Source organism: Pseudoliparis swirei, chromosome 22 (assembly GCF_029220125.1).
Source record: "Pseudoliparis swirei isolate HS2019 ecotype Mariana Trench chromosome 22, NWPU_hadal_v1, whole genome shotgun sequence".
Lineage (NCBI taxonomy): Eukaryota > Metazoa > Chordata > Actinopteri > Perciformes > Liparidae > Pseudoliparis > Pseudoliparis swirei.
The window spans coordinates 3,050,115-3,069,870 of record NC_079409.1 but is presented as its reverse complement, the minus strand read 5'-3'; the positions used below and the strand labels follow the sequence as shown (position 1 = coordinate 3,069,870).

Here is a 19,756-nt window from a genome sequence, read left to right as displayed (position 1 = left end):
AGTACAAGCGTTCTGATTGGCTAATGGGTAGTCATGTCAAAAAATGTTAAAAGCCTCGTCGGATATTAAAACACATTTGGAGGGAATTGATGACAGAGAAAGTCATTTATATTCTTAAATACTGATGGATTAAGAACACATTTGTCTCAACAAAAAAAGGGTCAGTGTTCTCATCCAGGGGAAAAGGACAGGTGCTTGAGCACCACTAGGGGTCTATCTGCACGTGCCTGGTCCCACCTTATATTCTGTTTAACATCTACGATATCTAAGAATAATAAGACTTTTAATATACCGAATGTGGCGTTTTGCTGCCACCTAGTGGCAAGAGAAGAGAGTTGTTTACAAACATAAAGCTTTGTAACGAGGCTCCACCACCTCTCCTTTAAATCTTTATTTGGTTTCAACTGGCTTCACCCACCCAGGGAGGTGTGTGTGTGTGTGTGTGCTCCCCATTGTTGTGTCGTCCAATGAAGTCGGCGTGTCTTGTCACGTGTCACTCTTTGGCTTCAGGTGCCATTTCTGCTCCTTTTCTGGATTCATTTGTTTAAAAAGGGAATACCACCAACATCTTGCTTTTTGCACAAAAACAACACTTTCTAACAACCTTGTGACTGATTTCGTCACCTTCAGCTCTCGGATGTAAAAACAGTTAAAAACAGTATAAACAATCCAATATGAAATGGCAAAGTCCTGACTGTCTGTGTTGCAGCAGTGTTTCCTTCCCTCTGTGCTTTCTAGTTGTATTACATCATCGACATTTGCAGTCGTGGTAGTATTTAAAAGTAAAATACACACAATTTGAAATGAACAAAAGGACATCAGATGCATGGTATTGGTCGATATGAATATGAACAGGCATGCAGGTATAGTGGATATAAGTGTAGGGCTATAATGTGGATATATAGGATTATCTGTGTATATACAGTTCAAGTCTCTCCTGATTCGCCACATTCTGCTGACGCGTCCCTCAAAGCAGGAAGCGGTTCAGTTCTTTCCATCCTGAGAAGTAAAAAAAGAAAAAATGTAGATAAGATCTTTCTCCTCTTCTGGTTTGTCTTCTTCATCTTGTGAAGAGGATGACGGGATGTCCGTCACAGGGAGAGGAGAGGCTCATGGAAGAAGGACTTCTTTGACCTGGAGCAAAAAATAAATAAATGAGTCAGAAAAATGTCGTGAATCGAGCCTCCAGTTCCCTGGGAGGTCGACAGAATTGCAAAAGCAGACGTAAACATTAACATAGTAACGATAAAACAATTATTAAAGCAAAGAATAAAGGTCTGTTGCCACTCCCTTTCCTCTTTTACTACTTAAAAAAGATATTTTATATGTTTGCCTTGCGCTTTCCATGATGTAGGATTGGATGAGCACACAACTACCTCTCTACCTATTAAATAGTTTCATATTTTGGTGGGTAAAGTTGAGACAATTTGTGAAATCCAAACATTGAATGTAGCACGCTGGCTAACCAGAGACACGTGTCGGCCGGTGTCTCATGTCAACTACGACGATCTTTATATTCTCATCCAAGGACATATTCTGGGGGAAAAACTTAAGCCTATGACACATTATTGTAGATTTTATTTTAATTTGACCGTGTGTAACTCTATGTACATTTTAGAAGTCATTTTAAAGGGCACTGAACATGTTACTGTGAACTCTTAATATGATCCATCTTGAACCCGTATTAATCATATTTATTGTTAATTTTTTTGTATTGCATACAGAGGGGGGTGGGCCTTTGCGTGTAGGTTTGAACCGAAATTCTGCAATCTTCCGAAAAAAGTCAGTTAAAAATGTGACATGAATTTTTTTTTAATAAATAAATAAAAGCCAACAGTGTGTACATTTCATTAGGAAACATTCTGACAAAGCAACAGATCAAATTCAAAGTCTACCGCCCCGACGCCTAATCGGACCGGCGGAGAGAGCAATGGTTCATGTGTTGTACAATAAAACCTGAACACACACACACACACACTTTCAACCCAGTACCGACACAGCAGGTGTACCGTGTGGAGAATGAAGGAGACCAGAAGCATTCAGACATCGAGTTCAGTGAGACGTCAGACCTACCGGTGCTATTCTGCCACCTGTACACCGGCACAGGTATCTTTACTCTCCGAGGCTATCGCTAAATACTCCGCCCTGCAGGACAGAGAGGTGGGGAGGGGAAACGGGAAGAATCACAATCGCAGCAGATAGAAACAGATTGCACTTGCCAAATGGAAGTCAGGGAGGAGAAAAGAAAATGGGAAGTCGGTCCGGCGGAGAGAACAGGCCGGCCGGCTCAGTGAGTGACTCACGCGCTCTCTCTCCGAGCTTCCCCTCCCACCGCCGAGATCTTCTTGTAGCAGTAAATCATCTCGATCACCAGCCACACCTGCAGCCCGATGATGGAAACGTACATCATCACCTCGGACAAGCTGGAGGCCAGGTCCCTGGTGACTGGAGAGAGACGGAGACGCAGTCAGACGCACGGTCGGGAGAGGTGTCGATGCAACGTGCACGCGCCGATATGCACTCAGACAACTACAGGTCACAAGTCGCGACCTCACGATGGATCAGAATCCTCTTGACCTGCAAGTAAAGTCCTGCTGAGAAAGGTCAAAAGGTCAAATGATGGCCGAGCAGTGAAGAAACAACTTTATTAATTTACTACGCCTTGGGTCCTGCTCAGTCAACTTATTCAATTAACTTTTAATTAGTCATTTTATTATCAACAGTAACTACACTAGCCAGCAGTAATATTGTTTTGACCACTCGGGCAGCAAAGTAACCTTTAAACATGACCTTTAATGATGACCTTTAAACATGACCTTTAAACATGACCTTTAGCATGACCTTTAATGATGACCTTTAACATGACCTTTAACATGACCTTTAAACATGACCTTTAATGATGACCTTTAACATGACCTTTAATGATGACCTTTAACATGACCTTTAATGATGACCTTTAAACATGACCGTTAACATGACCTTTAATGATGACCTTTAATGATGACCTTTAAACATGACCTTTAACATGACCTTTAATGATGACCTTTAACATGACCTTTAATTATTACCTTTAACATGACCTTTAATGATGAACTTTAAACATGACCGTTAACATGACCTTTAATGATGACCTTTAAACATGACCGTTAACATGACCTTTAATGATGACCTTTAAACATGACCGTTAACATGACCTTTAATGATGACCTTTAAACATGACCGTTAACATGACCTTTAAACATGACCTTTAATGATGAACTTTGAACATGACCGTTAACATGACCTTTAATGATGAACTTTGAACATGACCGTTAACATGACCTTTAACATATTTTACCCTTTGGGTTCAATTTGACGCCAGCAATTAAAACCTCCAGAAAATTATTAGAATTAATATTGTTTTCCAAGTTTAAGTGTGAGGCACTTTATGTTTGTTTGTTGACTACCGAAAGAACACCGACATTAAACATTGAATAGGGTCAAATTAATCCTAGGCGGGACCTTTAATGATGAACTTTGAACATGACCGTTAACATGACCTTTAATGATGAACTTTGAACATGACCGTTAACATGACCTTTAAACATGACCTTTTTAAGTTTGTTTTAAGACCCTCAGCTCCTTTAAATCCAGATTAAAGACTTTTCTGTTTGCCGTCGCCTTTAATTGAACAAGATTCAAGGATATTAATCAATTTCTGCATCTCGCTTTTGCATTTTATTTCTTTAACTGCGCTGAAACTTTTATTCTATTTTTTGCTTTTTGACCGTTGACATTTTTCTTTTTAAATCTTGCTTTCTTTTGTTTTGATGCTTTTAAAGTTTGTACGGAAAGCACTTTGAGTTGCCTTGAAACGTGCTACACAAATAAACCTGCCTCGCCTTATGTGGATAACTTGTAACCTGGTCATTATGTCCACACACACACACACAAACACACAGAGCCAGAAGTTGTTTGCTGCTGCTCTGAATTTGGAGTCTAGCACCTCGATTATTCTTTAAGATGTAACCGAGTGTTTGAGACCATTTTGTACAAAAACGTTACACGCAACATTTACATAATATAAAATGTCTGCTTCTTTTTTTTTATTCATCCAGTTTTAATGGAGCAACAACATCGTTCAGGTGGACTCCTGCTTCTGTCCATGTGATGGAAACGCACATGGGAGAAACACTTGGGTTGGAACCCGTCGCCTGATTCTGGGGCCGAATCAAACCGCTGAAACCGGCTAATTCGGGCCCTCCTCCCCTCTCGGACAGATACAACGCCCCCCCTGCTCCCCGTCCTTACGCCGCGACACCACTCTCATGACGACCGTCTTGTTCTTGGAGGTCTGGAACTCGAAGTTGAGGTACTTGAGGGTGCGGTTGAACGTGCACAGGTAGGTCCCGCTGTCGTTGAAGGTCACGTTGAGGATGAAGATGGAGCCGTCCTGCAGGTCTTCGGTGTTCTTGCTGCCGTTCCAGTGCACGCGATCGAAGAAACGCTGGTCGGTGATGTTGGACCGTCTGTTTTCATAAGTGTACACCTGGAAGAGAAGTGGGAGGAGATGGGATTCCTTTGAAAAGGGAGGCCAGGGAACTAAAGAAATGAGACTGAACATTCAGCAGAGTGATAACAAAGGGTCAGGACCGTTCATGTCAGTGTAACCTGAACATTAACTCTCAGATCTCATCAAAGAAACCAAACCAAACAGTGTCGGTCCATCCCTCAATACTTTGACCACACTGTCGGCCCATTGGTTCCTCATGAGGATGTAGGCCGACATCTTTAGAGAATGAGCTGATCGACCGAGTGGCCTCACCTCTGCACATCCGGTTGCATGAGATGAGAGTATTTCTAAAAGGCAGCTGAAGGCTAATGGGATTTCTCTCCTGCTGCTCCGGGAATGTACCATTACGGTCTCTTTGCTTTTCCTTGGGGGGGGGGCTGCTTAGTTCAGCAGAAGCACTTCCAGTCAACAAAGACCTGTCATAAAAAATGCAAGACTCTGCTTCTCTTTCTCTCTCTCTCTTTCTCTCTCTCTCTCTCTCTCATATGGTAAATGCATTGCAGCCGTTCCACAGAAAAGTAATACTCCTCTTTTTCTTCATCATTTGATGCGATGGAGTTTCATGTGAATATATATATACTGTATATGTATATATATATGTGTGTGTAATTATATATATATATATATATAATTTCACATTTATATATATATATATTAGTGCTGTGTATTAGTGCTCAGCCGCGATGCGCGCACACTGGTGAGCAAGTTATGTGCACCCCTGTGTATAAATGTACATATCCGTCTTTTGTCATAAATCTTTATGTTCTCACAAAAATATACCGAGAATATCGGTAATATGTGATTAATCATGATTAATCCACAGAAACCTGTGATTAATTTGATTACAATTTGTAATCGTTTCACAGCCCTAATATATATATAATTACACATTTATATATATATATATATATATATATATATATATATATATATATAGAGTGATATCCATCTTTTTATCGAACATGCTACGAGAAGCGTTTCCCGACACGTCGAGCTGTTCTTGAGTTTCACATCTTCTTGTCAACACTCACATCGGTGAACTCGGTCTCAGTCGAGGCTCTGAAGGACCACTTGACGAAGGCTGTGGCTTCCACCTCGCCCCTCCTCTTACAGGAGATGCAGCCCAGTTTGAAGCCCTCCTCGGCCACGGCCTCCGTGTTCGAGTCCACCTCCACACAGGCTCCGCGGCACAGAGTTGCTACGGAGGAAGAGGATGAAGAGCACGCCGTTAGAAACCAACCGTATGACTTTATAGCTCTTTGCAGGTCACGGGGTTCAGGAGGAGGAGCCCTGGGTGGCCATCATCCTCTCTGTTGTACCCGTGACTCTGGGAAGAGGTTGACACAGGGGACGGAGCTCTGCTGCTTTACAGTCTCTCAGTACTTGCAGGCAAAATGTTTTAAAAGTACTTTACAAAACAATTTCATCTCCTGTAACTTTAGTATTTTTGCGTGCTTGCTCATTGCATGCAAGATTTCTTTTTTCTTATTTTTTACCGGGCACAGATTATAATTTTTTTTGCATTTTATTTCCACTCACCATTTCAGTACATGAATTTTTATGAATTTTTAGAAAAGAAAATAGTATTTTTTTCCTTTTTTAAGGTGTTTTAAATCTGTGAGACTGAGGGGAAATAAAGAGGTTGCTTCTTGCATTCTGCTAATTGCTGGATGAGCTAAATTCATATATAGAAGCGTGAGTCTATATATGTCATCATCGTCGTGACACATCCTTCTCATCGGCCGGGAGTTACACACCTCCAAATGTCTCTTTCTCACACTGCACCTTGCAGTTTCCACTGAGGCCTCCGCATGGCTCTCAACCAATGATCTCGTGCTATTGTGAACTTTGACCTCGGGGGGGGGGTGCGTTTGTTTCGTATCACGAGATGTGGGGGGGGGGGGGGAATGAGGGAGAGGACAAGGAAACACAACGCGGGTCAGATGAACTCAAGTCAGGTATAACGTTGGGTTGGGATTGACGGAGGCTGCACATCACCCACGACCTCATGGACACACACACACATGTAAAACAGAGATCTCTCTTTTTACTCCCTCGGATACAAATATTGTCGCAACGAGGTGAAACTTTAAAGAGAAACACAGACGTAGAAATGCCACCACTCTGAAAAAGAAAGGCAATATTTAGACTAATTTGACGTACATGGCGATTGAAAATGTATTCAATCAATATTCTTGTTTACATTGATGGGTTCAATGCAGAGAATACATTTCATATATATAACTATATGTAATATGACAATTAAGGTATTCCTCTTCCTTTAGTGCGTCGCAAGCTGTGACAAAAGAAAAAAACTATCGAGATGAATATTCTGATTGTGTAGGAGCTCATAAAACCTGAAAAATATCGGCACATCCCACATGTCAATAAAAATAGTGAATATGCTCTTTTCATGAGTATTACATTCTGAAAGTGTCATATTTAGAATAATAGTGGAGTATTAGCGCGTCTCCATGATCCTATTTCACAATTACACGTTACTATTTGCATGAAAATGACCCTAATCTATTGAGATTATAGGCCAACAAGTAGTATATGATTGAGTGTTTATAGCACACAGCTGAGAGATTATTCTGCAGAAACTGAAGGAAGAAAAGCGCAATTTAATATATGCCTGCTACTTCAGCACCATGGACGTATCCATACACAGTTAGGTTTTTTAATAATTCAGTCATGATCGTAGATTTGAATTTGCACAACAGTCAGATTAAGGTTCAATGAGTTTGACTTTTTACCAAATCGTAATTTCCATTATATTCTGAGTTACTCAACAATCTTTTTTTAGGTTGGAGAATCACCGTCTACATGTCCGGGAGCTTGAGTTTCATATTTAGTTGAAGCATAATCTCTGCTCTTACTTTGATGAGTGCAGTTATAATCCACTCAGAAACTATGATTGGTTGGTTGTTTTCGGCTCAGGTGTTGGGTCTTTCTGTGGGAGGCGGGTCTGATGAGGAGCTCAACAAACAGACCTGAGTCACAACAGCAGAGCCAAAAAAAGAACAACTTGGCGTCATCCATCCCTCCATCATCCAAACCGCTTATCCTTCTGGTCGCGGCCAATTTTGCGTTATCGCTGCTCTAATTCTCTTTTTGGTTTGAGATCAATATGCAGCAATGTTTTGATTCAAGTCTGTGTGAGATTCTATCACATCAGCTTCTACTAGAAAAGACAGTAAGTAAGACACCGAGAGGCAAAGAGGCAGCGGACAGACACGAGGGGAAGACATGCAGAGGGACGCGGGAGGGCTGGAGTTGGTCACATGTCGCCGCTCTGAGAAAAAAGGAGATGAGACTTGGAGCGCAGACGAGAGGAGACGGCGGGACACGAATTAAAAGGACGTCTGGAGACAGAGGAGAGAGACCTTAATGGACAGAACGGACAGAATGAACACACACACACAGCGTGAGGAGGTCATCCTGAGGGAGAGGGGATGCTGCTGACTGACCGAGGCTGAGACCGCAAGTTGAGACGACAGCGAGAAGACGAAAGAGAGAGAGAGAGAGAGAGAGACAAAGATGCAAGCAGACACAAAAGGAGCTGCACATCCAGCCGAGCACCAAAGTGCCTCAGCAACGATTGTCAGCAACAACTGCAGGACACACGCGGAATAAAGAAAGGAGCCTCACGATTGCGTAATCTGTGGACTGAGGTTCAGGGTTATGCAACGGATATTTCAGAAAGGGCAGATTAGGAGGGTTTTGGGGGGGGGGGGGGGGAGTTTAATCCCCGAGAGCATATCAATTGCTGAGGCATACAAAACTAAAATAACCTAAAAACCTGACTTAATGCTGTCGCTGCACAAAGGACCCTCAGAGAGAGAGAGAATAAGAGAGAGGCGACAGTGAGAGAGAGATGAGAGAGATGAAAGAGAGAGAGAGGCAACGGCGAAAGAGATGAGAGAGGAGATGAGAGAGAGAGGCGATAGTGAGAGAGATGAGAAAGAGAGAGAGGCGACAGTGAGAGAGAGATGAGAGAGAGAGAGGCGACAGTGAGAGAGATGAGAGAGAGAGAGAGATGAGAGAGAGAGAGAGAGAGAGAGAGAGAGAGAGGCGACAGTGAGAAAGATGAGAGAGAGAGAGAGAGGCGACAGTGAGAGAGATGAGAGAGAGAGAGAGAGAGAGAGAGATGAGAGAGAGAGAGGCGACAGTGAGAGAGATGAGAGAGAGAGAGAGAGACAGTGAGAGAGAGAGAGAGAGAGAGAGGCGACAGTGAGAAAGATGAGAGAGAGAGAGTGAGAAAGAGAGAGAGAGGCGACAGTGAGAGAGATGAAAGAGAGAGAGAGAGACAGAGAGAGAGATGAGAGAGAGAGGCGATAGTGAGAGAGATGAGAAAGAGATGAAAGAGAGAGAGAGAGATGAGAGAGAGAGAGAGGACAGTGAGAAAGATGAGAGAGAGAGAGAGAGAGATGAGAGAGAGAGAGAGGCGACAGTGAGAGAGATGAGAGAGAGAGAGAGGCGACAGTGAGAGAGATGAAAGAGAGAGAGAGACAGAGAGAGAGAGAGAGAGAGAGAGATGAGAGAGAGAAAGATGAGAGAGAGAGAGAGAGTGAGAGAGAGAGAGAGAGTGAGAAAGAGAGAGAGGCGACAGTGAGAGAGAGAGAGAGATGAGAGAGAGAGATGAGAGAGAGAGAGAGAGAGAGACAGAGAGAGAGAGAGATGAGAGAGAGAGGTTACAGTGTGAGACATGAGAGAGAGAGGGAGAGAGGACAACATCTGTTTCCAGTCTGGATTAAAACACACTCGTGTACACATGAGCTGGAAGATGCAGAGCATCAAAGACGTTTTCCATGACACCAAGCGAGCGAGAGACTTTCCACTGCAGTCGACCACTGACGCCCTCTGAGAGCGTCTCTTCATAATCATCCTTTCATCCTTTCATAGTCATCCTTTCATCCGCTCCACCACGCTGTCATCTCGTCTTTGAGTGATCTGTATCAGTAGAGAACGAGGGGTCCGTGACGCCTCCTGATCATTCCTCAGAACGGCTCCTCCGATGGTTTAAGAGCCCAATTTACTAAATACCAAATCCAGACATCCAACATGTGATTTATGGTTAAAAATGTAAAACATTAGGATGACAAGAGGGAAACATACCAACGTTAATCAAATCAAATTCAAGAGCTTTGTCTCATTTCACTTACTTTCTTTTCTCCTTGAATTGCTTTCACTGCCTACTGTATAATATGAACGTAATAAAACATATAATATATACACACAATAGACGTATTAAACATTGTTTTTAAAGTCTCATCACGTCTCACCTCGTTCCTTATAACGGAGGAGCTCAAATCTAACTGCCACGACATGATGCATACAGCATTCTAGTCGTTTTAATTTGCAACAGCCATTTTGAGAGAAACAAAATACAAATCAAAAATGTACGATCTCTCTGTAACTGTGCGATGTTTTGATGTAGTTTGAGATCTCTGGTCCGGTTTCCTGTCGTTCTCTCTTCGTGTGTTGTGTGAGGCTCTGAGTCTCACGTCTGTACAACAGATCCAATCTGTGTTGAGGATGAAGCACAAGGCGAGCATTCATTCCTCTTTTACAGTGTATCGTACTTTGCAATTTTAACTGCTGGAATATTTTGTCCCGTTATTGCCAAATTGTGTGACTACTTTACTGCCCTTTGTGACTTGTCTGTGATAAGTGCAATATATAAATACACTTTACTTATTTAAATGGTATGCAGTCACTAGTTTTTTTAATTGTGTTGACAAATTCCTAAATTCAACCTTAAAAATACATGAATCAGTCATTTGTGTCGTACATTTTTGCATTGGTTTAACATGTTGCTTTGTACGTTAATCTTTACTAACGTGTTAGCGTTCTGTCGTCTGTTCACGCGTCCTGCAGACTCATCATTGTTAGTTTGAAGTACATGACCAATGTAAATTAAATATTCACTCTCTTTTCGCTCTTCCAAGTATTACAGTTAATAAGTATTTGTCTTTTTAGCTGCTAAATGCTCCACTAGGTTCACAAAGAAGTTGCTCGCTTTTTTCTCTCCTGAAAACCAACACGTTCATTATGTTTAACTAAAAGATATCACCATGAAGCTTCTCCATTATTTTATATATTACAAGTCTGAAATGTCATATTTTAAACATGCAAATGATGCATTTTCTGACTTCTACAGACCCAAATAGACCAAATAGTTAAATAAACTCCTAAAGATAGAAATGTTATATAAGTGAAGTCTCGTCCCCAGTGCATGAAAAATTATCTTAACCCTCCTGTTACCTTAGGGTCAATTTGATCCCATTCAATGTTTAACCCTCCTGTTACCTTTATATATACTGACATATTTTACCCTCGGGGTCAATTTGACCCCAGCAATTAAAACCTCCAGAAAATTAGTAGAATTAATATTGTTTTCCAAGTTTAAGTGTGAGGTACTTTATGTCTGTTTGTTGACTACCTAAATAGCCCTTTAAATATATAAAAAAGTTGATATTTCTGATATGTTTGACACAGTGAAAAACAGCCTGGGGTCAAATTGACCCGAAAGAACACCGACATTAAACATTGAATGGGGTCAAATTGACCCTAAGGTAGCAGGAGGGTTAAGCAAGAAAAAACCCAGAATCTCTTCTCTAGAACATTCCTCACGCTAAAGTCCAGACCATGAATCACTTAACAGGGTTTTGTTTGAGGAACTTTCTCCAGTGCAGCACTCGGGTCCCCTGATCAGTTTACGTTCTCCGCCCCCGCCACTTAGAATGATGAAGCCTTTCTCCGTGATGTTATTACCGATCTGTGCAGCAGGCGCTGTGGTGGGATCGGAGTGATGGAATGGACGTGAGTCCATAGGCCCCGGGGGGCGGAGGAGATGTGTGGCGGTTCAAACATCCTGTTGACGGAGATCTCCTCCGGCCGTAATGAGTTCATGCACGGAGCCGTGTGCAGACCTAATGGCTCGCTGCTACACGCATTATAGTTAAAGTTACCGTCAGGCTCCACAGAGAGGACGCACGACTCGGTAATCTGACTGTTTGTGGATGATCGAGTTGCATACGTTTGGAGAGAGAGAGAGCACAAAGAGTAAAGTTCACTATCTCAGGGCGAGCTACGGCCGATGTCGAATTATGTTTTATTGCATTTTTGGGCCGAGCTGCCCCTCGATTGATGCTTTTTCTGGTTGTATTTTTGTCGCTGGAGCTTCTGATCGTCCGAATATTTAAGATTATAAGACACTTTGTTTCCTTCACTGTTTTCCAGAAACTTCAGCGTGTGTGTGTGTGTGTGTGTGTGTGTGTGTGTGTGTGTGTGTGTATCTCAAAAAACACCCTAAATAGCAATCAATCCAGTCCAACGTTGAACCACTAGATAACACATCACCCTTCCAAATAATAATAAAATAACTGCAACATGGCGCACATACAGAACCAACAGAGCGACAACAGGAAACAACAGTAACACACTGCATCGTCAGTGAATGTCATGGAGGCACAGGTGGGGAGGGGGGATTAGATTTTTTTGGGGCTCGCCACGGCGACGCAACTGTTGTCCACTTACCTTGAAGCGCCAGCAGAGCCACAGGGAGCAGCAGCAGGAGGAGCTCCTGGACTGCAGACATCCTGGCAGGAGAACGGAGACTGCTGGTGGCTCTCAGCGGTCTTAAAACACACACACACACACACACACACACACACACACACACACACACACACACACGATCACACACTGGGGAGACACAAGACAGATCTACTCCAGCTCGGTGGCCAAACACCTCTGCGGTGCCAAAGATGTCCCGCCGGTGATTACAAGTTTGGGAGGCGAGAGGAGGAGACTCTTTTCGGAGGCTCTGGGTGTGGTCCACTCCGAGTGTCTTCTTCTTCTCCTTTTTTAAAAATGCAGCTCATGCAAGGGGCTGGTTGGAACGGGGGGGGGGGGCTTGGTCTTCTTCTCGCTGATCTGGTCTTCTTAAGCACCTGTAAAGCCCTCACAGCAGCAGCAGCAGTCTCTTGATCACTCTCCTCTCTGCTGCCTCTCAGTGTGTGAGTGTCCAGAGTGAATCACTCCGTTTCAGGTTTCAGCCTCTTCTGAGCACCAAAAGGTCCTTTGTTCAACTATTCATACGGCACACCCTTTATGGGCCCGTCGAGCTCCTCAATGAGACTGTGTGCGCCCAATGATGCCAATAAACACACAAATGAAACGGCAGTGGCGGTGATTAACCATAGAAGTCGTGGGAAGACTGAAATATGAGGGAACTTTGAACACTTTGTGAGAGACGTGCGCAGCGGCGAGCTCAAGAATGTGCGGTAAAATGGTTGATTATTATGTCAAATAGTGCATGTATGAATTCCTTAAACATGTAGATGCATCTCCCCCTCATGTGCGACTAGTGGCCGACTAAGACCTGACAGAAGAAGGTTCGGGCTGAGTGGAAGGACATGGAAGTAATATCCTCCCGCTTGTTTCCACCTCTCTTTGGCTTTGGAATAAAGAAGTTTCAATATTTCCTCCTTTTGTTTTTGCTTTCTTTCTACAGTCCCAACTCCAAATTTCTTTTAAAGCTGCAGCCGGTGGTCTTGGGCACACACAGTTTACGACTGACTCATTCAAGCGAAAACATCCACTGTTTTGGCCACATCTGTTATGCCACGTGGTAGGCTTATAGCTGCTGTCTGCGCATGCGCTCACAGGCTGCAACAGCGCAGGTGGCTCAGCTGCTCAGACAGGGGTCACCCGCACATGACTCCAGTTTGAAGGCGGGTTGAAAAGCACGCAAAACCATCTGTGCAGTGAAATAAAGTGCACTTTTCATGTGCATCACAGCGGCGTGGCTGTGAATGAAGAGGCGAAGGCTTCAGGATGAAACTATACGGGCTTTAATCTGTTCATTTGCACAGAAGAAAATTAGAAATTGCATATAATCCGGTGCGAGCGCCGCGTCCTTTTACCTGTCACCACTTTATCAACATCCCCCTCTCTTTTTTAAAGTGCGCGCGGCGTCCCACTCTCTTCACTGGTATCCTTGTAATGTCTGGTCCTATTGAGGGTTCATGGGTGGACGGCTTCCATCAGATGGGGAGCATCGGAGAGATTTAACAAGACACACGAAGAAGAAAGATAAACCTCTTACTTCTTCTTCTGTTGGGAAATGTCTATGCGAGACGCGCATAATCCTCGATATGTCAAAATGAAGACAAGTTCCGAGGGGCAACAACACGCACCGGGGGAAAGAAAGAAGAAGATTCAGTAATCCCCAGAAATGACATGTCATAGTGGAAGGATGCCGCGCGCTCATCAGTCTGTGGGTTGGTTGAAGGCTGGAGGAGGGCGGCGCAGGCGGGAGGAGAGAGGTCAGTGAGGGGAGAGGGGGCGTGATGTATTGCAGCAGGGGGATGGAGAGAGGAGGAGGAGGAGGGGAGTATAGAGCCGGTGTTATGGCAACAGTGAGTTTAATATGATGTTTTCATTGCTTCCAGAAACCACGTGTTGGCAAACAGTTTGTGTGAGAACCATATGGCGTGGACACAGAGATATAGCACTTGTATTTTTTATTTTCTACAAAACATATTATATCCAAAAGACATAACATGTTTAAAAATTAAAAATAAAGATAAAGTAGATTATGTGGTGAAATGCAATGTTGTCCAAAAATATACCTGACATAATTTTTTTATTATATACAAAAATATATAAAGCATACAAATTGAAGAATTATATAATATTGATACACAGAGATGATAAAGGTGCAGCAGCTGCAGCTGCAGCGCACAGCAGCTACGCAATAAATCCTCCCCGAAGGTTATACTGTTTTTATTTTGGTCAAAGCTGTGTTAAAGCTCAGGTTCACGGCCATTTTGAAGGCTGTAGTTTGTGATGCTGTCGACAACTACATGTGTCCTCTTTGGCTTCTTATTTCACATTAGAACATTTAAAGTGGTCTACTTGTCATTTATTTGTATTAACTATGTACCTTTCATTAATGAAACCAAGGCTACATGTTTGTCCTTTGCCCCTGAAAAGGTGCACGTTTTTTAATTGATATATATATATATATATATATATAAGTTTCCCATGCACCATTTGGTGAATGCCTGAAGGATTTACAACGCGTTACTCGCCTTCATAACTCATGAAATCACTCATAAAACGTGAAGTTTCTTATTTACTCGCCCGTCCCGTTCTCAGCCGGCCTCCCTCACATTTCCTCCGACAACTGCCACACAGCCACATGCACCATAAAACCACAGGTGCACTGACTCGCTCTCTGACTCAGTGGGGAATCAAGTCCAGTTTGTGTGTGTGTGTGTGTGTGTGTGAGTGTGTGTGTGTGTGTGCTGATCTCTCGTTTTGGCCATCCCATCCCATCAGCAGTGAGGATTACTGTGCTGATTGCATCTCTGTCCTCGCTCTGACAAATGCATCCTTCCTGTGTGTGTGTGTGTGTGTGTGTGAGTGTGTGTGAGTGTGTGTGTTGCACATTGCGCACGCACCCTTCCTGTCCCTATTTCCACTCACATCCCTTTCAATAAAACATTTTTAAAAAGTGGATTAACGTCAATCACGGCGACAACACTGCAGATAAATATCCACTCATGCTTCTGTGAGTCTTTTACAAAAGGCAGGTTTGATGCATCACATGTCCTTTAGTACTCTATCACCTCATAAGCAATATTATATTACCATACACAGTTTACATTGTGAAATAGACAAATAATTTTAGGAGGCCCAAGTGTCCCGCTAAGAATACTTCTTCCTTAAATGCATAAACAGAGACATACAGTGTTTTATAGTTTGCTTTAGACCTTCACTTTAAAGTCAGTTATAGCATTTGTGAGCTTATTTCAATCTTATTTAACTTCCTTTAATAATTTTTTTATTTAACTGCTGATAGTAAATCATTGGACAGGATCTTGTGTTTGAATGTGCGCTCCACATCAAACGTTCTGTGAGTATACCGTGTGTACCGGAGGTTTAGAGTCACGGATCCGGATGGAGACTTATGAGTTATTAATGAGCCAGAAATCACCACAAAGCGGCTCACAGTTCATCGTGGATTTGGGGATTCTGTGGGCTGCTAATGAACCATTAAGATGCAGTGGGATGTTTGGCGGGTTCTGCCCCTAGAGAAGGAGCCATGTGAATATTTGACAGAACCGGGACAGTTGTGATTATTATCGTCTGTGAATGTTATCAATTAACGATATTTTCATTCGCTTTCCAACGTGTTATGGACAGTAGCTGATTGTCCCACGCGGTCATGAAGCTTCCCCGGCCCGAGAGCCATGGATCACCACTGCTAAGCCTTTCTGTTTCAGCCAGATGTTGACTAACTCAGCATCTGTGCAGCAGCAGGGCCGCGATGAGGCTCAGCAGGATGGTGGCGTGCACCAGCAGGAGAGCCACGTACAGCAGCCACGGCTCCGGCAACACCCCCACCGCCGGATCTGAGAAACACAAGAGCACTGATATGAAGCGCGATCCTCCAAAAATGATAAATTAAAGAGTGTTGGGTTTATTCCGTTATCCAAACCGCTTATGCTATTCAGGGTCACTGGAGCCCATCACAGATGATTTTGGGTGAAGGCAGGCAGGTGGCCTATAAGGGAACTTATAACCACGGACAACTTTAGAGTCTCCATGAGCTGCATGACTGTGGGAGGAAGCGGGAGGACGTGGATCGGGATCAAACCCTGTCCCTCTTTGGTGTGAGGTGACAGAGCTGTAGCCACTACACCATGTTGAGTTTATAATAATTAATTTAATTAAAACAAATCTATCTTTCCAACTCGGCCTACAAATGCCTTTCTGTGCTGCGTGTGAAACATTTCTCCGGAAGCGGTTTTGGACAGACTCACCTGAGACAGGTGTTGGACTCGTTATAGCGAAAAAATAATTGTTTTCAGCATCTCCAACAACCAGTCAAACGAGTGTTGTTGACAAAGTGAAGGATTTCTGGCCAATGAAGTCTTGAAATTGTGATGTGCACCTTAAAAATGACAATAAAGTTTTGTTTTCATGCTTTAAATCTTTTCCAGTTAAAAGATGAAAGCTTCATGAAGATGTGGATAGATAACTGGATAGATGCCAGGGAAGCCTGCAGGTTGAACATTTATAATAATTGGGTAAAGAGAATGGGGCTGCCCGGTGGTTTCGGTCAAGAGGTTGTGGGTTCGATTCCCGGTCTGGGCAGTCCTTCTGTGTGGACTCTTAAAGGATAAGCGGTTCGGATAAAAGAGAATATTTTTAATGTTATTTTATCATCTTCAGTTGAGAGATTATTACCAGGCAGGTGGTAAAAGACGCTTTTCGTTATCAGATCTCGGTTCAGGTGCAGCTGACACTCGTATTCTCCTTCACCCCTCAGAGGGACGGTCTCGGAGAGAGTGACGTAGTGCGGAGCTGCGCGCGCATCTCCTGGCTCAGAGTCCGCAGTTTGGAGTTCGCTTCCGTTGTGAGAAATGGACAAACGAAATCCGGGATCCGGGGTCACGTTGACTTCACACCGAAGCAGAGAGCCATTGTGAGCGGCGAGGTCAAAGGTCACAGTGTCTGAAAGAGATGGAGGAGATGTGCACACGGCACGCTGAAAGACACTCACACACACATTTACACTGAAGGTTATGTCTGCTTTCAAACCCAGTCACTGCTCTTCACATAGCAAGGTCAGTTCATTCTCGACAAAGATAGAAAGAGAAGAAACATAAAACGATTGAAGAGGATCTGGATCGTTTAGCAGAGGTGTCAAACACAAGGCCCGCGGGCCGAATCTGGCCCGCCACGTCATTTTATGTGGCCCCTGACACATAAAATAAGATATATGATCACCTTTTAGACTTTTATTTTTTTATTTCCTGTGCTTTTATTTTGAAGGTTTCAAATTAAATGGGTTTATGTTATAACATTAGAGAAATGTTCTTATGTACAATAGTTCTACACTCAAATCAACAATAATCAAATGCTAAGAGAGTTATTTAACAATATGTTCTGGAGTAGTTTATACGTCTCTGTTTCAGTTACAACCCTCTGAGGGCGGCCATGATGCTGATGTGGCCCACGGGGGAAATTAATTTGACACCCGTGGTTTACACAATATTATCATGGCCTATATTATTAATATGCCGAACATCTTTTTGCATGTTTATCGTCTATACTGCCATATTGCGACGCCCTCTAATTAGAATGGACACATCTTGTATTCACCATACACCTTCAGTGAAGTTTCACTTCCTCTCATCCTGAAGCTGCTATCCCTCTGTGTGGTGATGGACAGTTTGCACAGGTACTTCCCGCTGTCGGCCCACTGGACGTTCTTCAAGACTATGGACTTGTTTGAAGTGGTCCTACTTTTGTCCAGCAGTTCAACGCGCCGTTCATATTCCTGGGAGGGGAACATCCTGACACTGTCAGTCGTGTTCTGTGTTAAGGTCCAATAGAGAACCGGCTGGGCCAGCATCCTCTCATCGTGGGAGAGCGAGAGATGGCACGGCATCATGACATCATCACCCAGAGCTGTGGTGAGCACCGCCGGCTGGTGGACTGTGACCAGAGAGCGAGTTCCTGAAAGAAGAATTACAGTTTCCTGTCAACAGTATAACCCTCACAGTATCTTTCACCAAGCTGCTTATCCTCCTTCTCTTTGGGGGTGAATATAGCTATCAATGTTTGTACAGTTTAGTTTTAAACTTTTTAAACAAATATCGAAAGAATGATTCATAACCGGACGTTTGGGATTCTGCCAGCTTAGTGGACGCACGCACGCAATTTAATTAAAATGTAAGAGATGCAGCTCAGCAGCAAGAAACTGCACGCTAGCAAACTTTCTCTCTTTTAGTCTCAACATATTACGAAAGTGTAAAGAAGAAGAGACTACTTTTCTTAAAAAATGTAATAACTGGGGATTTTCTTCCTAGCAGCTTTAAAGTCCCTTAATATTATTCTCGTATTAAACTGACCCGGAGGATATATGTGTCTTCTGTGTGTGCTGGTTTCATCTTTGAAATTATGAGGTTGTCACTTCTTAATACATTGGTGAATGGCAGACCAGTTTGGGGTCACTTCTCTTTATTTATTTTCAGAGTTGCTGCATGATTTTAGAAGATTTTATCAAAGAGTTTCAAAGTTTTTACAAGGAAGACAAAACTTTTGCGGATAAAAGAATGATACAAATAGATTGGAGAACGTGTTCACACATGCATTAGTGGTCAAATTATTTGGGGCATCCTGATATAGCTCAATGTAAGTAAGTGCAAAAAAGCCCCCGAAAATATTTTAAATAATCTAGATAATGGACATTTTAAAGATATCTTTTATTGTGCTGCTACAAGCCTCGTTGACTTATGTCATGAGACCAAAGATGCACAAAAAAGTTAAATAACCAATGATGGAGAAGAATCTAGCATGCAAATATATTTGATACGGTTTGTGTTTAAAACTGATTATTGTCAGAACCAGATTGATTTTATCACAGATGTTTAAAGTTATAACAGAATAACAATTGAAATGCAAGAATGGGTGCTTGTATCAAAAGCATTTTTTAAAGACGTGTCCCGGCCCACCAATATAAAGTTACGTTTTTTTAAGGACTAAAAACAAGTTTTTGCTTCTGCATTCTTCATCCAACCATCAAAACGATTGGATCTGAGAACTAAATTACAAGCTTTTATGCAAAAAAATTAAACTTTCTTGAATTGAGTAAAAAAATATCACGATTACAAACACATCTGTCAATCAAATGTTTTTACCTGCAACCATGAAGTATAAAAGTATCCGCTGAGTCCATCCCCGGTTCATCAATATGAGGCCGCGATGCATCTCAGACAACATGGTCTTCACCTCTCCTCTCTGAAAGGACGACTTCACCTCCTGACGGATGAAGAGCATGAAGGCGGATGTTACACCAACACACCCTCAGAGGGAGGAACATTTACTTTTTCTGACACCTTTACAATGTCACACGGTCCAAAAAATTTTGTTCTTGGAAATATTTTAAACAAATTTAAAAAACGCAGTATATAACATGTATTTATTACAGGTTGAAAAGGAAAGCAGAGGAAGCAGGATGTGGTTCTTTGGTTGTTGTTGTATTTTGTTTCATGAAACACACAGTTGACAGAACTATCTCCACTCAAGGTCCCAGTACTTGCTTGTTCTCAAGCGTTCCACTATATCACATAAGCAGATGACGTTTGCGCAACTGTCATGAAACCTTTCTTCCCTCTG

At 42.7% G+C, this 19,756-nt stretch overlaps 2 protein-coding genes across 4 annotated transcripts; both read right to left on the bottom strand.

The window, feature by feature from the left end:
• Positions 1-350: 350 nt before the first annotated feature.
• Positions 351-13,767, bottom strand: scn1ba (sodium channel, voltage-gated, type I, beta a). Of its 3 annotated transcripts, none has more exons than XM_056405988.1 (7): positions 13,486-13,767; positions 12,095-12,195; positions 5,584-5,750; positions 4,291-4,528; positions 2,304-2,445; positions 2,074-2,145; positions 351-1,134 (listed from the first exon to the last, which is right to left on the bottom strand). In XM_056405988.1, exons 2-6 carry the CDS (start codon positions 12,153-12,155, stop codon positions 2,079-2,081), a joined length of 675 nt encoding a protein of 224 aa, XP_056261963.1. In that variant the 5' UTR covers positions 12,156-12,195; positions 13,486-13,767; the 3' UTR covers positions 351-1,134; positions 2,074-2,078. The 3 variants fall into 3 exon arrangements, with proteins under 3 accessions (XP_056261963.1, XP_056261965.1, XP_056261964.1); XM_056405990.1 differs by having other exon boundaries at positions 13,668-13,750; XM_056405989.1 differs by lacking the exon at positions 13,486-13,767 and adding an exon at positions 12,309-12,836.
• Positions 13,768-14,068: 301 nt separating this feature from the next.
• LOC130187967 (uncharacterized) lies at positions 14,069-19,363 on the bottom strand. Its single transcript, XM_056405983.1, has 4 exons — positions 19,279-19,363; positions 17,738-18,094; positions 16,820-17,086; positions 14,069-15,981 (listed from the first exon to the last, which is right to left on the bottom strand). Exons 1-4 carry the CDS (start codon positions 19,358-19,360, stop codon positions 15,869-15,871), a joined length of 819 nt encoding a protein of 272 aa, XP_056261958.1. The 5' UTR covers positions 19,361-19,363; the 3' UTR covers positions 14,069-15,868.
• Between the last annotated feature and the right edge of the window lie 393 nt (positions 19,364-19,756).